This window comes from Halichondria panicea, chromosome 1 (genome assembly GCF_963675165.1).
Source record: "Halichondria panicea chromosome 1, odHalPani1.1, whole genome shotgun sequence".
Taxonomy (NCBI): Eukaryota; Metazoa; Porifera; class Demospongiae; order Suberitida; family Halichondriidae; genus Halichondria; species Halichondria panicea.
Window position 1 is genome coordinate 13,049,936 of NC_087377.1, and position 23,262 is coordinate 13,073,197.

Here is a 23,262-nt window from a genome sequence, read left to right on the forward strand (position 1 = left end):
ACCTGATACTTGTGAGCAATCTTATTGGTTACATTGTAATTCCATCGTGGCCCATGAACTTACATAAAGAGTGCTCAGACCCTTTAGGAGGGCGACTGATTCATGATCGCCAATAATAAAATTATGGCTTCTTAGCCTTTAAAATCACCATAATTATTTTGGTGATCACCCAGGTCATAGAACATAAACTTTTGCCATGATTCGAATAAAAACTGATAGGACTGTACCACCGTACTCCTTATGATATGGTATTTTAGGTGACATATTTAAAGGGGATGGGCACTCGTTAAAGGGTCAAAGCTTATTGTTGCATCCTTTAATTACTCAAAAATGGCGTCTTTAGTTACTATTGTCCGCCTTTTATAACTTAATTTCGTGATGAGATCAAAAGATATGGACATTGCAATATAAAAGTGAACTGCAGTTATAGACATGATTGTGGGTCATTCCATAGGAATTGCCTATAGCTAAAAGGGTGACCTTTCAGAATTCTCCAAAGCATCACGTATATTATAATTATTGCTTCTGAGGTAAGGCCACCTCTTAAAAAGAAAAACAACTTACGATCAGAGTGTTTCCAGAGTGTATTCTTGTAGCTAATGTAACAACTAGGTTTTCACAATGTTGTGTGGCCAGATTATGGGATAATTAACGTTAAAATTTGGTTAACAATTTGGTTTGAAACAACTAATTGAAAGGTATACTATATAGCGGATAATTTTCATTGGTGCAATTTTCATACTAACTACCTATTTGTATTCGTACAGTTCAGGATGGTGACGTTGAATATAATATGAACAATTCTCAGTTTTAATTTTTGTAGCCACTGATATGAAAATTTCCACCATACGAAAATAACCCACTATAAGGTAATTGGCAGAAATTATGCTCTATGAAGCATATAGGTAGTCGGGTCACCAACATTTTAGTGAATTTTGAAGGACTCGTAAATAATTATGAAACATGGGGCTAAGGTGTTAGTATGTATGTTTCGTTGAAATCTGAGGGGGTGCTCATTTTTTGTGTTGACTAAATTGAGGAATGTCCCATAAACGAAGTAAGTACTTTAAGTGACACATGTACGTGGTATAAAGTGGAGGTTTAGCCTAAGCTGAGTGGGTTTGGTTGTGAGTTAGCTTAAGGGTCATACTGAATGACACAATAAACATACGTGGGTACAGTAATAATCGTCCTGTATAAGGAAAGTTGGACTTGAGCCTATGTCATGCCATACAGTGCTATCATACACATAGACAGAAGCTAGACATTACGTAATAACTCACGTCGGATTATGTTGTTCTATTCTCCCAGCAGCTGACAGAGTGAAGTGAGACAGACCACTACAGCAGACTGCATGCACCAGGCATTATCACTGCTCTGTGAGGGGTAAATGTAGTATCTCTACATTATCAATAATAGGAAACAAGGACACATTTAATTTATACCACATGTACAAAATTAAGTACCCTTATCAAACACATCTTTGTACATGATCAGTACACCTAATCTACACAACATTAACATACCTTTATCCCATACCTCACTACACCCTTAATCACATAGCATACCCACACACATCTCACACCCTCACACACCATTCTTCTCCCACGGCTCTCCCGGCTTGTGATAGTGTGAGTCCACACATTGATCCTCCCCTCCTCATTTTGGGGCCAGTAAACCACATGAGAACATCTGCTGATCTGTGTGGGTCGGGTCGTTATAGATACAAGGCACTACCCCAATACAGCCAGTCCACGATCAATACCAGAGGAACTGAGGAAGGGGGAGGAAGAACTGTAGTAAAAATAATTTGCTTCTTATACCGTACAGTGGGAAATTTTTGTAAGGTGCGTTTCGAGGGCACGGACAGAATACGGGAAAATTAAACCTGGGATAAACTCCCAGCACTGGTATTCACATGCAAAGCTATGTGAGTGTGGTTTCCTGGAATTGAAATGCGATTATTAGAATTCACGAACATTTATGCTGAGGGCTCTGGAGCTAAATAGCGAACATTTCCCGCTATTATTATACGGTAGCTTAAAACACGATCAGCATTAACATTAAAGCACATCCGCACACAATCTTTCAGACAGCTGTTCAGGTAGTAACACAGTGGAAAGTAAAGCTCAATGCACAACAAATTGATTGCCAAGCAGCAGCTTACAAAGTTAAAGAAAGAGATAGAGAAACTTTATAGCATTTTGTACAAGTGAAGTACAATATGGAGATAAGACAAAGAATGTAGTGGTCACCCACACTGCATTCTTTGTTCACTTTGTTCATTCAGATCACTAAGTTGCAACTTAGTGATCTGTTACAGAACACAAAGGATTTGGAAGGTGATACACTCCATACTAGTTAAACTGTAACAGGAAAAAATTTCTTAATGGGGCTTTCATACTTGTATAGTGTTGTTTTCACATGGTCAGAAGCAGAGATAATAAAAACCGCTCATGGTATCGAGGCTAACACAAGAGCACTGACTTGTACTTGTATCTCTGAGCAAAATTGGCGAAAGTAATTTTAACCTCATGTGTGTAATCACGTATCAATCCCTTGTATATAATTATGGGGGATAAAACATTGATGCAAAAGCCCCTGTATGGGTGAGTGATAATTGATGCCGTAACAATGCAGGAACAGCAAATGACCTCTTAACTAAACAATGAATAACGTTAAAATTCGCACTTATTCATTGTTTAGTAAGAGGTCATTTGCTTATTAATTTTTTTATTAGAGCTTTATATAGGTCTAGGAATTGTAACATTGGTGCATGTGATACACTGATCGTTTTCATGTAATCCCTTTCCTTTGATGTGCTATCATTCTATAGAATAGGCAGAGGCTGGTTTAATTCTAGTCCACTAACTGGTAAATAGAGATGATCACTGGACTTCTTATGATTTGCTTTCTAGCTGGCTTCAGCACTGGTAAGACTGACTATTCACTTATAGAATTCTTTACATTGCTGCATGTTTCGTAGAGCCCAATATTCAGTGTGAGTGTGGAGAGACCATGTCCAATGGAAACAGTCACTTTCACCTGCACTGCTCCTGTTTTAATTATTTATTACACAGCCTCTCCGGATCCAATGAACTGCACAGCTTCACTACTTCCATCATGGAATGGCACCATCAGTGGTCATTCAGTACCAGCTATTCCCGGTACACAAGTGACCTTCCAGTGTGACGACGGACTGTTCCCTGAGGGCACAATGAATGTCATCTGTTTAGCTACAGGAGAGTGGGACAAAAATCCTTGGGAGATCGTCTGCCGACTTGAACCTAGTAAGTTATTTATTTAAGTAATGGGCATTCACTATCCCCTGTACCCAGTTTTGTGTGTCCCGCCTGCCCCTCCACTCAATGGAGCATTACTCAACACCTCTCAGAATACTAATGCAATTAACCGAGGGCTCAGTTCCAGTGTGCTCCTGGGTTCTCACTGGTGGGTGCAGCGACTGCCACTTGTAACAACTCTGGTCTCTGGGATCCTGACCCGGCTCTATTGGAATGTTGTACGTACGCATGAGTAGTATAATAAACCAGCTGATACAACTATACAATTATATAAGCCAAGGTTTGAATTACTAAATGAGCGATCTATTTTCCAGTTTCCTGTGTCCTGCCTGTCCCTCCACTCAATGGAGTGTTACTCAACACCAGCTCTCAGAACATTAACCTAATGGAGGGCTCAGTCATTACCTTCCAATGTGATTCTGGGTTCTCACTGGTGGGTGCAGCGACTGCCACTTGTATAGCAACTCTGGTCTCTGAGATCCTGACCCTGCTCTATTGGAGTGTTGTACGTATATACACATGAGTAGTAATAGACTATAGCTGGTATACAATGATATATATATATTATAGCCAAGATTCGAATTACTATAATACTTTAAATAAGCTCAATAATCTATTTTTACTATATTCGTTGTATACCCAGTTTCCTGTGTCCTGCCTATAATTATAGTAGTAAACTATAGCTGATATACAAGAACTTTTTATTAGTTTACTCTGCATGCCTTCAATTTATCTATTGGATTTCACTATATTATTGTGTAATTTAGCCTTCTCCCATGCACAGTTCAATCACCCACTCTATTTACCGGAGAGATTCTTTCTATCAGTGTGGTTGTCACTGCAGTTGCTTTCTTAGTCATTGGATTCCTCGCTGGACTCCTAGGATGCACCTTTGCTCTCGTAAGAAGGCAGTGTACTTCCCAGCAACTAAAGGACAAGCTAACGTAGGACCCACTCCAGTTGGTCCTGTTTATGAAGAGGTGTCACCCAAAGAGGAGATTGAACTGAACACTAACCAGGCGTATGGACCATTAGGACTGTGAAACTTAAATTACTATAATATTCCCACAGGCATATTTATCGGTTAAAACTTAAAAACTTAAAGCTAATTAGTATAATTAAAGTGTTTTTACAACAAAAACATTTGCGATGTAAAGTTGCCGGGGGAAATATCAAAAAGCGTGGAAACAAGAAAGCGGGCGAGCTGAGAGCATAATGACAATCCGTTTCACATGTATATCTTTCTCGCAAACTTTTTAAGTTCAAGTGCGGCCTATAATTATAAAGAGAAGAGAGCAACTCACTATCTACCCACGTATATAATCACCAAACTTCATATCAGAGGCAGGATACATGCATGATCTAGTACTGTAGAACCTCGATTGCTTGGTTCCAGAAGCAGGCTGGATAACTGAATGACCGGATAATAGAATGGATAAATCATGCCTTGATAAACAGCAGTGGAAATTTGGTGCACGTGCATGGGCAGAGAAGGATTGTCAGGGTCAATAGGTCTTAATCATAAACCTGCTTCCAGGGGACTTTAATTGAATTCCACTCATCTACTCTTCCTTTAGTATCTCCAATTTACATGGAGCTAGCTGCGCATTTTATACATACACTGTTTGTGATTCTCTCCGAGAGTTAGCCTCGATCCCAGGCCGAGTTTTCGCTTTTATAACGGTTAGGCGAACAACTGGGCCTGGTACTAGTTGTCTGCGCATGCGTCAGTCGTTCGTCAGATTCTGACGAATGGATATTCTCGTTCACTTTTGTGACATTTATATTCGTGTACTATCGTGTACTAGAAGTCAGTTCCCGTTTTATCATTATTGGAATCGATTGGAATGGCTCTTAGCTGAAGCTTCTCTCTTCTCTGAAGCTTATTCTGAAGACTGAACAACAAGGGAAGAGGTATAAAGCTTTGTCAAGCTTGTTAAGGTCAGATATTTTTGTGTGGGCCCTATGGCCGGCTATGCTATCAAGTCTTGTTCATGTTTGGCAAGAATGTAGGTAGACTATAGTTTCATCATTAATATGGTGGATCAAGTGAAGAGTGTGAGCTAGAGAACTTGGTGCTGCCATCATCAGCTCGTCGACAATGACACTATAACCGAGAAATTTAATATGTATAGATCTACACGTATTTAAAATGTCTACTTCTCTGTACAGGAGCAATGGCTAATATCCAGCTATCCCAACAGTGCTCCTCTTGGCTATACTAACGGACGAGACTGGACAGTTTGAGGTAAGGGTTTAACCGTCTTTGGTTTCTTTTAATATTGTCCTATACTCACAGACACAGGACTGGAGTATGACCTGCTCATTCGAGCGTTGCTGGGTAGCTCAGAGACATCAAGAGAATCTACGTTTTCTCAAGCAATGAGTTACGAGTTGGGGCCTAGAATCAGAGAAGTCCAGCAGCCTGCTAAATCTTTTTGAAACGTAATTTGAAGGCATTCAATCATCCTGAAGTTGCCCTGGGTCACTGTAATTGTGCTGCAGCACAACTGGCAACTCCCCAGGCCTTTGTGAAGCAGCTCCCTATGTGCATCTTTTGTGTACTCACTCTGTGCATTTTCTGTGTATTATTGATTTATTAAATATTTTTGCCGACCACAAAATAATATACAATGAAAATTTGACGCATGCGCAGACAACTAGTACCAGGCCCAGTTGTTCGCCTAACCGTTATAAAAGCGAAAACTCGGCCTGGGATCGAGGCTATCCGAGAGTATACAAGATTAAAACTGCCATTATAATGAAAGCACCGCGGGTGCTGATGCCTTGGTGGAGGTGCCAAAGCTATATATAACATAAAGCTGCACACATTATTTCATGATGAATAATTGCATTAATTAACTTTGCTGCATGCAGACAGAATCCAGAATCACAGGGAAACTCAAAGAGTGGGTAATGATCAACCACGATTGTTGTTAAAACGATCGATGCCAAAACTTCAAGTCTGAAATTGATGGCTGCATCAGCAGAGCCTTGTAGCTCAATCTCTTCTCATGCACTCTTGCCTGCAGCTACCAATATATAGCTAACATTCTAGTGCAGAGCTAACTACTAAGTAGAGTAGCAACACTCGGTGAAGAAGTTTTGCTATGCATGCACTCTTCTGAAAAGGCTGCAATGGCATTCCAAGTAAGCAAAACTAGGCATAACTTGAGAACGAAGCATTATTTTGCAAATCCACACATCAAAACATGACTATAGAAGCCTATATATAGAAGCTCTTACTTGCACTTCATTGATCTTGAGCAGCTGTAGCAGTCTATACACACACAGAGACACACAAAACACACTACCGTATACTTTGCTGCACACCGAGGCATAACTAGAACACTGAAGTGCTAACCCTCGGCAGCTTTACCTTTCGCAACCAAGCAGGTATAATGATACGGTATGTACATGAACATGGAAGGGCCTAGCGGCGACTGAGGAAAATAAAATTTTAGCGCTAGTGTTGCATGGTCTAGCATACACTAGGACTGTATATAGGATCATAGCAGAGTTAACAGAAATTAGGCACCTGACATACACTGTGGGAGTCCTGGACCGTTATTTAGATCACAGCAGAGTAGGCCTGGAGTGTTAAAAGTAGGACACCAGCCTCACATGCAGTGGGACCGGAGTAGGCTCACAGTAGCCAGTAAAGAAGACCCTGGAGTCTCTTCCCATGAAAACAAACAGGTATCCAAATGGCTGCGCAAGTGTAATAAAATTCCTCGAATTAAAGCCGCGTACGTGTATCTAGCTATAGCTCCATGGCGGCTAGCTATAGCTCCATGGCTGGCCAACGTGCAAGTTCAAGCTTCTTAGCTTTTTTTCATTCGACAACGAAGCTTTTAACGTCAAAATCTGCCACAATAACTTGTTGCATGAGTGTTACTGTAGGCTGTATACGCAGTGCTATGGCATCCAGATAAGTAAACTCTGATATTATAACAAACAGGTAAACCAAATGGCGGAGGGTAATTGTTATAATTATTTTACCTCAATTTACATATTAACACAACACATTCACAAGCTGTACTCAACACTTGGACACTTGGATCCTTGTGTATCACTATAGTGACCACCACATTTATACCATATGCACATCTACAAAGTACTTTATCACACACATCTTTGTATGATCAGTACACCTATATATTAAAATCTATACATACATCATCATACCTTTATCCCATACCCCACTACACCTTCAATCATATAGTATAACATACCCACACACATCACACACCCTCACCCTTCACTTTTCTCCCACGGCTCTCTGGCTTGTGATAGTGAGAGTCCATACATCCTCCCCTCCTCATTTTGGGTCACTGAACCACACGAGTACATCTGTTTGTCTGTCACGATGGGTCGGGTCGTCATAGATACAATGCACCACCCCAAATACAGCTGGTCCAGGATCAATACCAGAGGAGCTAAGAGAGGGATAGCAATAAGAAGGCTATGCTTGACTGATTATGCCAACAGAATAATAGGGACATATAATTAAATGGGTGGTATATCTAAACTATTATAGTGTAAGCATAATTATCTTATACGTATATACTGAGCATAACGAGTGTTGCAAGCGTGCGCTTGCTAATGCCTCTCGCCATGTTTTTGCTTTCGCTCAAAAGTATTAGTGTTATAGAAGAGCTAAATAATTTGCGATGTGCTTTGATTGTTTGGGGTGTCCACAGTTAATAGTGTATACTGATCATCTTAAATGGCCTGTAGCCAAACAGTGGGAACAAATAGTCAGTACTCTGTGAGATAAGTATTAAAGACAGAATTCAATCACAGAAAGTAGTATCTATATAACAAGCAATCTAAAAATAGTTATCAGAAAAGGTTGGTTTGTGGCTTACCAGGACCTCAACAAAAAGAAAATTGATTCTGCCAGGATCTGGGGTTCAAAATGGATTCTCTTACACGTGGTTTGAGCGCGCATGCGCATTACATCCAGGAATAAGGGGTGTGTCTGCAAGTCCATTCACAAAAATTACTAATGGCTACTAAAATAGCTAGCTTCTTTAGCAGGTCTTTCTGACGCTTGTAGCTAACAAAAAGCTAGCGCTTTAGTGCAAGGCTAACTCCTGCTTTTGAGACTTACCAAAGTATTATCACCTTCAATAGTGTCACATATTCTAACAACGCTCCTCGAGCACCATACAATGTGTTGTGGTCTACTGTGATATTTTATGGAGGAGAAAGCGTCTTCAAAAAGAACTCCCAAACTGCTTGTTTCTTGAGTTTCAGTAATATATTATGACAATTACGGGAAAATCAACATTTTACTTCATAAGTTGAATAGAAAGTTTGTGCGAACAGATGATCGATGCTATGAAAGATTCTGAAAAGACTGCAACAGCCTTCAATGTGAGTCAAACTAGCCATAAATCGAGAAAGAAGCTTTAGTTTGCTAATCCACGAATCAAATCCAAGAAAACTTGGCTAGAAGCCTATAGAAGCTGTTAGTTTTCGTCGCATTGCAACCGTTGAGCAGTTACAGCTGGAATACACATGCAGACAGACAGACAGACAGACAGACAGACAGACAGACAGACAGACAGACACACAGTCAGCTTTACCGTATCCCTCGTACGGCTACGCGTCGAGGCATAATTAGATGCATATAGTGTGGTGTGGGTAGGGGGGAGGGTTCAATCTTTTGATTTTATTCAATGTCACGGTATGAAATTGGGCCAAGGTATGTAAGTACTCTTACCACTATCAGCCGCATTAGAAAGAGTTTTCCCCCTTTTAGCTAAATCGAATTATTTTTCTGATTGACAAGAACGTTCTCTTTAAGAGACATAATAATTCAAGATGCGTATTTCGATCTGAGGACAATTACACAGCATAATTAGAATAATAATGAATGAGCATTCATAAAAAATAGAATAGCCCCTAAAAGAAAGGCCACCAGATGCGGTGTTCAGATGCGGTGTTGTATCAACAAAATTATAATTATACGAAAACAGGAAGTGTAATTAATATATGCCTGCAGGGAAGGGATGTAAACAGACTAAACAAAGAAGTTGTCTAGTCAGCAATCACATTGAAATGTAACCTTCTAAACTGTCAATAAATAAGAGATGACACTAATAGAGATAAAGCTCATTAGAGTTCTCCTGATTTGCTTTCTGGCTGGCTTCAGCACTGGTAAGACTGACTAGGTTTCCTTATACATTGCTGCATGCTTTGTAAAGCCCAATATTCAGCGAGTGTGGAGAAACCATGTCCAATGGAAACAGTCACCTTCACCTGCACTGCTCCTGGAGATTCCTTGAGATGGGTGTCTTCAGATGGTACTCGCATCGCTATCTTTTCCACCTTAGAGCTCAATGCACCAGTAATGCAGTCAGGTTACACTGTGACACTGATTGCAGCCAACGACACCACATTAACGTCAACTCTGTCCAGAACAGCAGAGAATGGGATCACTGTGTCCTGTGTGGACCAGCCTGCGCCTTCAACAACCATAGGATCTTCAATGATCCAATTGGTTGGTGAGTTGCAATAAGTGCCTCGCCAGTTATCTCACAATTAATAAGTTAAATAGATCTACCAGGATCACCTTCTACCATAAGACACTCCATTGCAAGCAGCTTAGCCCATGAAGTTAGTGTATCTGTGCAGTGGAACCCTCCTACTGAGACTGGTGGTAGAGATGACCTCACCTACACAGTGACCATCTCACCTCCAGCCCAGCTCTTTGCTACTGTCCTCACATCAATCTCTGTCACTGTGACTGTTCAATACAATGTGGACTACACTGTCAGTGTTGTGGCTACCAACTGTGCTGGGAACAGTACAACAGCTGAGTACAACTTTAGGATTGGCGAGTTTTATTTTATTTTATTGGACACAGTGTCAACTCCTTTTCAAGTGGCTGTCTTGCGTTGACCAACCCTGTGAATGGAGCGTTTGGACCTGTCTCCAGCAGATTGCCTGGATCCACAGTAACCATCCAGTGTGATGCTGGATATGTGTCTGCTGTTACAATGGTGACATGTGAAGATACACTGATGTGGAGTCTAGACCCTGAGGCTATTGAGTGTACATCACTACCCACACTCCCTCCCACAACTCGTGAGTTGAGTTCTTCATTGTACAAAACTTAATACTTAAAATTATTTGTTTCACCTCACAGCTCTTCCAATGAACTGCACAGCAGCACTATCCCTACCACAAAATGGCACCATCATTAGTGATCCTTCAGTACCAGCTATTCCCGGTACACAAGTGACCTTTAAGTGTGACAATGGACTGTTCCCTGAGGGCATAATGACTGCCACCTGTCTAGCTACAGGAGAGTGGAACAAGATCCTGGGGAAGATTGTCTGCAGAAATGAGTCTAGTAAGTTTATACCTGGTTTATGGTTCAGTGTACTCAATTTATTGAGATTAAAATTCGAACTACTAAAACCATTACCTTCCAATGTGATCCTGGGTTCTCACTGGTGGGTGCAGTGACTGCCACTTGCAGCAACTCTGGTCTCTGGGATCCTGACCCGGCTCTGTTGGATTGTGTATCTAGAAGTTGTACGTATATATACTATAATTATATAAGCTGATACAAGATCATAGTACCATTATTATATATAGAGGGTAATTTTCTTGGGGCAAAATATTCGTGATTTTCGTGGTTGATGGTCTGACCACGAATATTTACCCACGAAAGAAGGGACCTTGCCTACCTTTACCTGTAGTGCAAACTCCAACCACGAAAATATTACCCACGAAATGTCTCAAGATTGCTGAACTACGAACATTTTGTCTCCTGAAAATTACCGCTATACGGTAGTCTTATATAATGTACTTCTGTGATGCATGCCCTCCCGTTGTCTGATATTTTTCGCTCTAAAAATTTAGCCTTCTCCCATGCACAGTTCAATCACCCATCCTATTTACTGGAGAGATCTTTCTATCAGTGTGGTTGTCACGGCAGTTGCTTTCACAGTCATTGGATTCCTCACTGGACTCCTAGTGATGCACCTTTGCTCTCGTAAGAAGGTAGTTTACTTCCCAGCAGCTGAAGGACAAACTAACTTAAGACCCACTGTACTAGCTGGCCCTGTTTATGAGGAGGTGTCACCCAAAGAGGAGATTGAACTGAACACTAACCAGGCGTATGGACCAGTAGGACTGTAAAACTTCTGTTAATGTGCATCAACTGCATGCTTCAATTAATGTATGTGTAAATAGTATGTGCATGTAAACAGCACTGCTCATTATACCAGAATATTTTGTGGATGAAAAACCTTTGCGAATGAGCCATATCAGCAGAAAATTTGACCCTTTGCGATCTAACTATTGCGTTCTGGCAAGGATCGTGTGTAAATAATTTAGGTTTTGCGGATTTTATTGTTGCGAATTGATCAACCTTGGCAAAATTCGCTTAGGTTTCCTCGAGTTTAGCAACATGCAGCTATTAAAACAGCCACGCCCACTCTCTATATGCAGTACACGATTACCACCTCTAAGGCACTTCTCACAATGGTGACATGTACATCATATAAAAGTTATACACTCAAATTTTGGAGGTGTCTAGAAAGATGCCCAAAGGCACTGTTTTAGTATCCCGATCGTAGCGAGGGTACTACAAGTGGCTGAAGGCTTCTAAATCACACGGACATACACCGACAATACAGTGTCTAACTCATTTTGATACTACAGTACGCATGCACAACCTAGCTTGCCACGAGGCTTAATTGACTATCAACAGGATACTAAGTACGTTGTAGGTGCACTAAGTCCCATAGTATACCTTCCCTGAGGCATTTTCCCGTGCACTTAACAATTAGGTCTTAATTATCAACTTACTATACCTCTGAGGCACTTCAGAATGGTATATCAACTTAGTAAGTTGATAATTAAGACCTAATTAGAAAAATTAGAGAAAGTGTCTAATGTCTAATATATATATGCGTACATGCATGTACAAAGGAATCCTGAATGAATGGACACTATATATAATAATTTTATTATGATTTGACAGTCGTCCTATAGGCTTTGAGTTGTTGGCCTAAGACATGTAGCTACGTAGATATTATTCAAAGACTCACGTTTTTGTTGTTCTATTCTCCCTCTGAGGATCATTCTCCCTAGCAGCTGACATAGTGAGGTGAGACAGCTAGCTAGTCCACTCCAGCAGACTGCACCAGGTATTGTCACTGCTCTGTTTGTGGAAGGGGAGTACATGTAGAGTATGCAGATTCATTATCTAAATGTAGGAAACACACTCAAATAAATTATGTATAGTCACAGTAAAATTAGACAAATACAAGAAAATGGTATAATAATTATTATGGAGAAAGTTTCTTACGTCAGCTTTTAAGATAATCTAGCTGTCCAAGAAATATCAACCCACGCTATCGATAGTACAACATGCATCACACTAAAGTAAATTTATAGACATAGAGAGCATAGGTCATCACCAGAGGACGTCCGACATGCATACAAGTGCTAGTGTATTTTTTACCTGGACATTATCACGCAATGGCATCAATGCACTGAACTTATAATTATATAGTGATTCGTACACGCATGTCGGACCTCCTCTGTGGTCATACTGAATGATACAATGAGTATCCTTTTATCACCAATCTCACCAGTTTGAGCAGTGTCTCCAGATCGAGGTTGAGGTGTTGAGGGTAGTGTTTGTGCTGTAGTGTCTCAGCACAGAGGGGGAGGAGGGAGGACACTCGGTCATGCACACCCACTCACACCACTCAGCTCTCCAAGCAGGAGAAGGAAACTGGAGGGGGAGCATAAGCTGGATTAGATTTGGTTTAAATTGCTATTGCGCATAATTATTATACATCACACAACAATAGGCCCTGGCAAATTCTGCCGGCATAATTTGGGGCATAATAGGGTTAAAATTTTGAATTTGGTGAATTCAGTACAAATAGGACGGTCCTCTGCTGCTGCTGAATGTGTTTTTTCTCTTTTAAATGACTCTTTCACATCTAGAAGATTATGTTGAATCTTCAGTTATGTTACAAATGTACAATATACAACAAGAGATAATTTTTTGCTACTACTATTCTGAAAAAAGGACGTCAATGTAGGGCATATTGATGCTATTACACCTTTGTCACCTTTATCCTCCACACATCGTCATAGAAACACTACAATAACAACAGTAAGCTCACCTGTCCCCACGTACGGTTTCAGACAATCCTTCACCTGTGTGTGTGTGTGTGTGTGTGTGTGTGTGTGTGTGTGTGTGTGTATGTGTGTGTGTGTGTGTGTGTGTGTGTGTGTTGGGGGTGGGTTGAATTGTTGAGCTGTAATGTGTGAACATAATTATGTGTGCTACTGAAAACATGATATCAGACTTTAGGGGATATACATGTAGGTTATTATTGCATGACCACCCACTCACCTTAGTGCCCAGCTCTGCAGTACAGATACAGGCTGCCTCTCTCACTGCATGGTTGGCTGCCTGGCTCTGGGAGATGTAGAAGTCCACCTACACACACATCAACATCACAACAAGATTGAGACTGCTTCAATAACATACTAGAAATGTACGTTCCATTTAAATGAAAGTAACCTGGTGTAAATACATGTACAAAGGAATTCTGAACGACACAATATATATAACGGGTACATGCAGTCGTCCTATAAGGCTTTGAGTTGTTGGCCTAAGTCATGTGGCTACGTAGATAATATTCAAAGACTCACATTGGACTATATTCTCCCTCTAAGGATAATTCTCCCCAGCAGCTGACAGAGTGCATGCAGAAACAAACAGTGTCAAGAATATCTTTCTGTTACATATCTGTACAATGTGAAGCGGTAAAGCATTGTATTAATGCATCACACAGGACACCCTACACAAACATTCTTTGTGAACCTAAAAGTAATTTGTTTAACTTGAAAGTAGTAGTTACAATACCAAAATAAACCAATACTCATTAGTCACAATACTCTCACTAATGATTGTACACACACTCACCAAATTGGCGAGCTGGCCATACACAAGCGCCACACACGCACACACGCATGCACGCACACACACACGCACACACGCACACACGCACACACACACACACACACACACACTCACACATTGCCGAGCTGGTCATAGCCTAGCCTCGAATCCAGGCCGATTAAAATACGGCCTGGTATATATTGCATGTGTAATAATTAATCATAGGCGTGGTCCATACACGCCCATGTACTATCTACTATGTATATATGAAGCTTTGTAGCCTAGCTAGCTAGCTAGCTGTGGCCCTCTATGGTATTGTCGAGAAGGCTTGCACACTAGTCTGAAACCAGAAGAGGCTCTCATCTACCTCTATAATGGTTGGATGGTCGTGTGATGTTTTGAACTTGGTTTCTGTACAAATGAGAACTTCTTCTGGCTTCAGACTAGATGCAAGCCTTCTCGACAACACCATAAAGGGCCACAGCTAGCTAGCAAGCCTTCTCGACAACGCAATAGAGAGCATAAGCCACAACTTCACAGGAGACAAGTATTATTTTGTTAAAATTAATATGGCTAGTAAACAAACTAGTTTACGGTATAATTTTACAAAGGTTTACTATAAAGTATATGAGTTACCCAGATTCTGGGTAACTTAGTTCGCGCAATACGGGAAACTTGTCTTGACTCAATCCTTTTTACTCCCTTCTACAGAGTGCTCAGAGGATATACCCGGCTATGACTAGCCTCAAGACCAGGCCGATTAAAATACGGCCTGGTCTCTATTGCATGGGTGATAGTGCACATGCGCGAACTGAGTTACCCAGAATCTGGGTAACTCATATACTTTATAGTAAACCTTTGTAAAATTATACCGTAAACTAGTTTGTTTACTAGCCATATTAATTTTAACAAATACTTGTCTCCTGTGAAATTGTGGCTTATGCTCTCTATTGCTTATGCCTCAAGACCAGGCCGATTAAAATACGGCCTGGTCTCTATTGCATGGGTGATAGTGCACATGCACCTGCCTGGTGTTGCACATGCACAATACATCATACCCACCAAAATACTTAATCATGGCTGATTCTGGTTGTAGCCTTCTTTGTCTGCTGATATTGAAATAACAACATGTATAGGAATATAAGCGAGTAAACATTTTCTTAGGCAGTGGCGGATCACAGAGGGGGATCCCAGAGTGCCATGGAACCCAGCTAGCTATTTATCAGTAATTTGATTCAAAGTTTATAGTTGACTGTTTGGTTGAGCAATATTTAGTGTTCAACCACGAAAACTTTACCACAACTATTTATCCCATACCCACTACACCACAGCTCTACACATCGCAATGGAAACACTCCAACAGTACACTCACCAGTCGTCCCACGTACGGTCTCAGACAATCCTTTCATCTGTGTGTGAGTGTGTGTGGGGGGGTTGCTGAGCTGTAATGTGTAAACATAATTATGTGTGCTAGCTACTAAGCTAGAAAAGTTATGAGACCCCAAAAATTATGATACCCCAAAAAGGAATATAGGTTACACAGGCACTATCACATGACCATCCATCAACCTTAGTGCCCAGCTCTGCAGTATAGATGCAGACTGCATGCCTCTCACTGCATGGTTGGCTCCCTGGCTCTGCATGAGAGATGTAGAAGTCCACCTACACACACACACACACACACACACATCGACATCACAGCAAAATTAAGACTGCTAAAATTATTAGGATATGCACATGTATCTTAATCTTAAGGTAGTCCATTTGAAAGGTTTGTAAAACGTAAGCATCTGTCAACCAATATGCACATTCTGCTAGGGTGGGTGGATTTGGTAAAGACTTCTGAATGGATAAGCAATAATCACACAGAGCCATAACAGACAGTAAAGACCCACTACACTAAGCATGAAGCATCAATCGTAGCTCTAATAACTGTATGGGTGCATGTAAGGGGGTTAGTACTATTAAAAGGGAACAACTAAAATGAGAACCAATTAAGGATGATTCATGCATATACTGTGGTTGCGATGTAGGTACACGTATGTATACATGCATGTACCATAAAACCTCGATTTAATTTAAAGCGACACTTTTATTACATTTTGCAAAAGTTGAGCTTTAAATGTACACAATAAAAATGAATTTATATAGTGCTATAATTATGGGAGAAATGTCCAAGTGTCGCTTATTTAGAGAATCTTACTGAGCATGGGATGATCTCCCAACTCCCTCCACGTGGGGGCTAGATGGGCGTGCCCGTCCCCCCGTTTCAGCCCTATCTAGCATTCGTTCTGCTGCAGAAAATCATGCAGCACCAATCAGATTGCAGACTGCTTACGTAATACATTTCAGCACCAATCAGATTATATAGTTCTTACGTAATGCATTCCTTGGCTTCCCAGCTCCTCCCCTTCTCTGCAGCAAGCTGAGCTCTGTGGTTAGAGGCGTGGCTAATATTAACTATATTCATAGTTAGTACGGGAACAGCAGAATGAATGCTAGATAGGGCTGAAACCCGTCCCCCCCTTTTATGGCTGGGGACGGGACCGCCCATCTACGTGGGGGCCTCATCGACAAAAAACAGCATAATAAACACACAATAAACATCAAGTGAGACAAGGTATGATAAAGGGTCATGCAATCTATAACCATCATTGACGGACATACTTATTACATGATAAAGGGTCATGCAATTTACAACCATCATTTGATGGAGATGATAAAAGTACCGGTGGTTGGCTGGTAGCAGTATGCATGCATAGATACTATACCTAGTATCTATGATGCATGGGTATATGGGTGTGGTTGTCTCTCCTCTGTGGGGAGGTGGACCAGGAACTCTCTCGTAACTACGAAGGCTGACCGGATCGAGAAGAGTTACAAACGAAAAATGTCTCATGTATAGGGGAACCTGCATGAGGCTAACTGTCCTCTAGTCTCGATTTCAAGTTAGTGTACTGATGTATTGCAGCTTGGAATTGAGGCTAGAGAACTTTTAGATTTTAAGAAAGCTTTTAACACTGTTCTACATGATCCTAAAGCTATTGCAGTGGAACATGGGAATTACAGCTCTTTGTGGTATTGGCTTACTAAATATCAAACAGACATCACGTTTGTATCAATCATTATTATTGATGGCACCAAGTCATAATAACTATAAGTCTCACTCTATAGGAGTTCTAATCAGAAGTGAATTATCATGCAGTTGCTCATAAAAAAATCACTTCCATCTAATGCACCAATTCACCTAAAGAAACGGTTGTACTTCATTTTGTTGTTGTATAGTCTTGCACCATACCAATTGTATTACTTTGATTATATTTTGTACAATTGCTGTAAAGTTCAAAATAATAATGGTACTGGTATATATGAGCATAGCCATTATCTCATGTATGTTCACGAGTGAATCTCTGAGTGAATATGTACTACTTGAGACACTACTGAAGCTGATTAGGTAGAGAGTGTTCACTAAACGTAAGCCTATCTTACTGACACAATTGTCTTGCTGAATTGATCACATTCGGACACATTCGTCGTTATGCAAAACTTAATGAAATGATCTTTACCAAAAGTCAACATTGATGCCTTTGGACACCTAGCTATATGCTAAAATTATTCCCAGCATAATTTATCAGGGCCTAAACATCACACTTAACTACTAGTGACTCTTACCACAGGCAAATATAGGTCAACATGCATACAGCCATGAGCATACTGTGCTTAAGGGGCTTCATGCACAATGTATTAATGCTCCATAATCATAGTGGTAGTCAAAATAAATTGCGTGTTTAATATTTATTTCCCGTCCCTCCCTATAGTTTTGTTATCACAGTCTCTCACTTTGCTAAATGACCCTTTTAATTGTTAGGCACCTAGCCCCTAGATTTTGTGGCGGGACATCTGGGGAGCTGCCCTAGAAATATGAAAATTCATCAGTATAGTAATTACTAAATTAACTTTTCCTAATGCCTTACAAATAGTTACTCCCCTTCTCATAGGCAAATAAATGCGTTTACAGCATTCAAAGAGGGTAAACCACCAGCCATTAAAATAGAAACTATTTTCACTGAAATAAGTATACCCCAACTACCACAAACAGACAATAATCTTCCTATAATAACTATCCCTTAGAATGACAACAACTATTGTATTGAACATCAACATTTCTATGCAAATAGCTATAATGTACGCGTGAACATGTGCAATACATTATTATATACACACCTATACACAGCTGCTGGCAACACATGCATAAACAACCAAGAAAGTAAACGGACTTTACTTTCACTTTATAACCTAACAATACATGGTCATACTAACTGCTTTCATAGCAGGAAAAACTAACATGCATTAGTGCATGCCTGCCCACCTATACATACATGCTATGTACAGCACATACATTTTAATGTAGGGAACAATCGCTATATAGACAGCTGGCATTGTGTCAAGTGTGTTGATTGTCATGTGCTGAAAGCCTTGTCATGTACGTGTACATATAAAGAACAACTAGGGTTATATATAGCATTCTATTATTAAGTTTCCATGTAGAGTCCAACGATGCATTACGGAAACATTAAAAGTACGCCATAAAAGCAACCAAGCTTCCCACCAACGTTCAAAGTCTGAGTATAAAATTTCAATTCAGATAGACAAATGATAGCTACTCATGATTATTTATGATGTCAAGCTTTGCTATGGAAACATCAATCAGTGAGTAGACCGTAATCACAGGGGCTCCCCAGTAAATTCCAGACACACCCAATAATAAGAGGAAGTGACATAGGCAGACAGGAAATTACAAGGCCATTCAGGCCGATAAAGCTACTATAATAGGATATTGGCTACACAATTAATCCATATTATATCCAAACAAACCAGAGTTAGAAATAATAATATCATAACGCCATGACTATGAACAGACACAGACGTCATGCTAACAGTACGTCTTACATGTAAAGAGGATACATATCTACACACATGCATCACAGTAGATCTAGTTACATATTGTACACCATAGACAGTACTAATGTGATGATGTCATTATTATACACAAATTTTTTGGGGGGGGAAGGTTCACCCCAGCCCCCCCCCCCCATTAGATGAAACCTAGTCTCAATCCCAGGCCGCTCTTCCTCGAAGAGAGGGCCTGGTATCGACTGTTTGCGCATGCGCCACATAATCCCCAGAAACTGGGGACTCCGGATTTCATCGTATAATGCTCAGTAAAACCATGACGTCACAACGAACGGAAGTGGATTGGAGAAGTGCGATTGTGAAGGTTTCTAGCCAGTGTGATAGCATTCTAATAGCTACCCGTAGCCTGCTATGTTAACAAAGGACTCACAGCCTGCAATAGTGTGGATGGCAAATCGTCTGAACGGAGGGAAGGCTGACAATAGCTTATATGGACAGGCCACGCCCATCTGACACTAACCTTGGTGAAAGTCTACATGTAGACTCTATCAGAAGAAATAGCATGCTGTAACCAAACGTACAGCTCTGTCTCTAGCTAGCTAGCTATATAGCTTTGTGTATGTAGTGTTCTTTGTGTGTACATGTTATTCAGGATACTTTTCGGGTAAATATCAGTTTAATACGGGGAAATTATCCAATAATTTTGCGCATGCGCAAACAGTCAGTAGCAGGCCTCTTTTTTGAGGCCTTGTGAAGGAGGCTAGATGAAACCCTGATAGGGTATGTTGACTGCTCAGCATTATTATGTCCATCAACCAACAGACAGCAGACATGTACAGTACACTATAATTGTATGTGCACAAAATAATGTTCTTGATAATTATAAGCAGTGATCGAGCAAAAAATGTTTGTGAATTGAGAGAAATAACCTAAAACTTTCTTAACATGTTAAACATGTAAGCTGACAATTAAGTGATTGTGACTAAACTATGGGGGATAATAAGCTTGTCAATGAGTTCATGTATTGAGTTGATTCTTGTGCTAACACTAAAATGTTTGTTGTATTCTACCACACACCTAGCAGCTACTACCTATGAAAATATGTCACCTAAAGGATATGAGTTGATTCTTGCACTAACAAGTTATGATCCAGTACCTCCAGTACCTAATGCTTCGCATATTGCTTGGACTGACGTGCAGGTACTGGAGGTTCATTGCTATGGGCTGATTTAGGGGGACGGGCTGGAACCATTGCCGCACCAGCTCTGTATAGGGGAAGGAGATAATGTTTAGGTAGCTAAGCTAATTAAAAGTGTGTTGTACATGGACAATTGAGGAAAGCCACTAATCACTCCCAGGGTTACTATCCAGCTAAGAAGCTGTACTACACATGGTCTACCTGCTTAGAAAATGCATTTTTGTGGGTACTAGTTAGAGCCCTGCCTGCAGGTTTCTTAGTTGATAAGAGATAGTGACCTGCTAGCAGGTTTCTTAGCTAGATAGACACCTCATTAGCAGTGGCCACTTCAAAGCTTGAATATGCAAATTTTTTCTAAATAGTTGTAGCTAGCACTCGACAGGGAGTGTACTTGATGCACAATGATATTAACCCAACCTACTGACACCACCATCCCTTCGTTGGATTAAGGTTTGCCTACAATTAACAACTTCGTAATTATATTATAATTATATAATACTATGTAGTGGTAATTAGTTACATGCATGGGAGCATGTTTGTGCATTCAATCAACTTACGCTTTAGGGGGACGTGAGGGAAGCTTTGGTAGTCCGGGACTGTCATCTGTCGTTGTGGGTGATCGAGAGGGAAGGGGAGGGGGAGGGGCTCGGTCGTACTTGTACACGGTACTTGGTACTGCCTTCATGTTCAACTCCACTGGGAGACGACCTGTGAGTGTGTGTGAGTGTGTGTGTGTGTGTGTGTGTGTGTGTGTGTGTGTGAGTGAGTGTGTGTGTGAGTGTGAGTGTGTGTGAGTGTGAGTGTGTGTGAGTGTGTGTGAGTGTGTGTGTGTGTGTGTGTGTGTGTGTGAGTGTGTGTGTGTGAGTGTGAGTGTGAGTGTGTGTGAGTGTGTGTGAGTGTGAGTGTGTGTGTGTGTGTGTGTGTGTGTGTGTGTGTTTTTTGAGAGAGCATACAAAAGGTATAGTTTGGGGATGTTGGCTTTTCGGCCGCCATCTTACCGTACACTCAACACGGAATGCTCAATTTAGTTTACATGGAATCCTATCTCTGTTGTATTATTGCAAGCTGTGATTATGTATAGTATAATTATAATGTTACATGGGTACAATATTTGACTTACAGTGTTTCTTCAGGTGGTTTGATTTGGGATGGACTAACTGTTTTTATGGCTACTAGCTACATGTAGGTCATATGACATGTAGAGGACAGGATGTACATGTCTATGATGTGATTATTACTAATGCTCAACTAGTGTTCAAGCTGGCGCTGTGCTAATGCCTCTCGCCATGTTTTTGCTTTCGCTCAAAAGTATAGAAGAGAAAGTATAGAAGAGGAAAAAGTGTATAAAATAATCTGTCTAAAACTGACTTGCAATTGTATAATTATGGTATCATTGTTGTGTTTTGTGGCTGCTTATACCAGGACCTCAAGGATCTAGGAAGCAACAAAGAAGAAGATTTTGTTTTCAATTAATTATAAGCGGAAGTGCATAATTATTTCATAAAGTTAGCTTATCTATATAAAGTCACTGAGAAGAAAAGACTTATTACATGCATCTATTGTTGTATTATGTGGCTTTAATACCAGAACCTCAAGAAAGAAGAAAATTGGATCTGTAGTTCATGCAGTGTATAATTATAATATTTAAGAAGAAAAGACTTGTGTACATACATATTGTTATCTATAGTAGTGTTTTGTGGCTTACCAGGCCCTCAAGAAAAATATGATTCTGCCAGGAGGATCTGGATCTGGGGAATGAGCGCGCATGCGCATTACATCCATAGGAATAATTAAAGGGTGTGTCCAAAGAGATCAATTTCACAAATGGCTACTGCTAGCTAGCTGTTTTAACAGGTATTTTCTGAGTCTTGTAGCTAACAAAAAGCTAGCGCTTTAGTGCAAGGCTAACTCATATGTTGAATAGAAAGTTTGTGCGGACAGATGATGCTATGAAAGATTCTGAAGAGACTGCAACAGCCTTCAATGTGAGTCAAACTAGCCATAACTCGAGAAAGAAGCTTTAGTTTGCTAATCCACGAATCAAAATCCAAGAGAACGTGGCTAGAAGCCTATAGAAGCTGTTAGTTTTCGTCGCATTGCAACCGTTGAGCAGTTACAGCTGGAACAGACACACAGACACACAGACACACAGACACACACACACACACACACACACACACACACACACAGTCAGCTTTACCGTATCCCTCGTGCGGCTACGCCTCGAGGCATAAATACATGGAGTACACCATGTACTGTTAATCTATTTTTGTGTTGTTTTCGGTTGTTAAGGTTGATATGTTAATCTTTTACGTGGGCGCAGTGGTGATTTTGGGTACAGTGTATAATGTGTGGGTGTATGGTGGTAATATTTTATACGTAACTGTGTGTCCACCTCTTAGTAACTGTGTATCCAGAATTGTCTTACTTTATGAGTAACTATGTAACTATCCACATCTTACTTTAAACGTCGCTATGTATCCACATCTTAAATAGCTATATGTATCCATTTCGTTAACGGGGTATGTATTGTACTTCTTACTTTGTTAATGGGTTACCTTATAATAATTATAAGCAGTTTTTAGTTAAATACGAACTAAGATAACACCAAAGGAGCACTTGAACGCCCGGCCTTGAGATCTGGGAATGGGGATTAAAGATCTTTGATGGTACCAACTCTCTCCACTCGTTCAATGCATCCACAGTCTTATAAGTATAAATACTTGTACACAACTTAGTATGTTACACAGCTTATTATTATGTATACACATTGGGTATGCTTAGCTTTTCATTAGATCCCATTTGAGTGTATTTAGCAGGGAACTATGAGCTATAGTACCGGTACTATAGATTGCTCTGGGCTACAAACTACAACATTAACAGTTTATTATGATTTA

General features: G+C 40.4%; 3 protein-coding genes and 3 long non-coding RNA genes across 8 annotated transcripts in view; 2 read left to right on the forward strand and 4 right to left on the reverse strand.

Annotated features, from left to right (window-relative positions):
* Positions 1-1,281: 1,281 nt before the first annotated feature.
* LOC135350955 (uncharacterized) lies at positions 1,282-7,735 on the reverse strand. Its single transcript, XR_010399340.1, has 3 exons — positions 7,561-7,735; positions 1,596-1,773; positions 1,282-1,377 (listed from the first exon to the last, which is right to left on the reverse strand). It is a non-coding gene; the product is annotated as an uncharacterized LOC135350955 (long non-coding RNA).
* LOC135350847 (uncharacterized) lies at positions 3,424-4,234 on the forward strand. Its single transcript, XR_010399302.1, has 3 exons — positions 3,424-3,520; positions 3,617-3,807; positions 4,087-4,234. It is a non-coding gene; the product is annotated as an uncharacterized LOC135350847 (long non-coding RNA).
* Positions 7,736-9,518: 1,783 nt separating the features above from the next.
* LOC135350026 (uncharacterized) lies at positions 9,519-11,381 on the forward strand. 2 transcript variants are annotated; one of them, XR_010399071.1, is made up of 4 exons: positions 9,519-9,817; positions 9,871-10,400; positions 10,462-10,853; positions 11,201-11,381. XR_010399071.1 is itself a non-coding variant. In XM_064548716.1 (4 exons), exons 2-4 carry the CDS (start codon positions 10,313-10,315, stop codon positions 11,296-11,298), a joined length of 393 nt encoding a protein of 130 aa, XP_064404786.1. In that variant the 5' UTR covers positions 9,519-9,817; positions 9,871-10,312; the 3' UTR covers positions 11,299-11,381. The 2 variants fall into 2 exon arrangements, 1 of the variants encoding a protein (XP_064404786.1); XM_064548716.1 differs by having other exon boundaries at positions 10,462-10,668.
* A 995-nt stretch (positions 11,382-12,376) lies between these two features.
* On the reverse strand, positions 12,377-14,100 carry LOC135350943 (uncharacterized). Its single transcript, XR_010399335.1, has 5 exons — positions 14,004-14,100; positions 13,702-13,788; positions 13,469-13,502; positions 12,923-13,068; positions 12,377-12,489 (listed from the first exon to the last, which is right to left on the reverse strand). It is a non-coding gene; the product is annotated as an uncharacterized LOC135350943 (long non-coding RNA).
* A 5,848-nt stretch (positions 14,101-19,948) lies between these two features.
* The window catches only part of LOC135347994 (uncharacterized), a 10,549-nt gene continuing 7,235 nt past the window's right edge, over positions 19,949-23,262 (reverse strand). For both annotated transcript variants that reach the window (XM_064546175.1, XM_064546174.1), the window contains exons 16-17: positions 20,923-21,073; positions 19,949-20,432 (exon numbers count right to left, since the gene is read on the reverse strand). In XM_064546175.1, the coding sequence (XP_064402245.1) occupies positions 20,333-20,432; positions 20,923-21,073 (251 nt within the window). In that variant the 3' untranslated portion in view covers positions 19,949-20,332. The remainder of the gene's footprint in view (positions 20,433-20,922; positions 21,074-23,262) is intronic.
* Positions 23,156-23,262, reverse strand: part of LOC135348629 (zinc finger MYM-type protein 3-like) — a 1,910-nt gene continuing 1,803 nt past the window's right edge. The window contains exon 1 of the mRNA XM_064546913.1: positions 23,156-23,262. This exon is cut by the window's right edge and continues 1,803 nt beyond it. The gene's annotated coding sequence lies outside the window, so the exon portion shown is untranslated.

Coding starts and splice junctions, on each gene's coding strand:
- LOC135350026 (XM_064548716.1), top strand. CDS start 10,313: ATGGTGACATGTGAAGATACACTGATGTGGAGTCTAGACCCTGAGGCT. Junction 10,401..10,461: donor CACACTCCCTCCCACAACTC/GTGAGTTGAGTT, acceptor TTCACCTCACAG/CTCTTCCAATGAACTGCACA. Junction 10,669..11,200: donor TGTCTGCAGAAATGAGTCTA/GTAAGTTTATAC, acceptor TCCCATGCACAG/TTCAATCACCCATCCTATTT.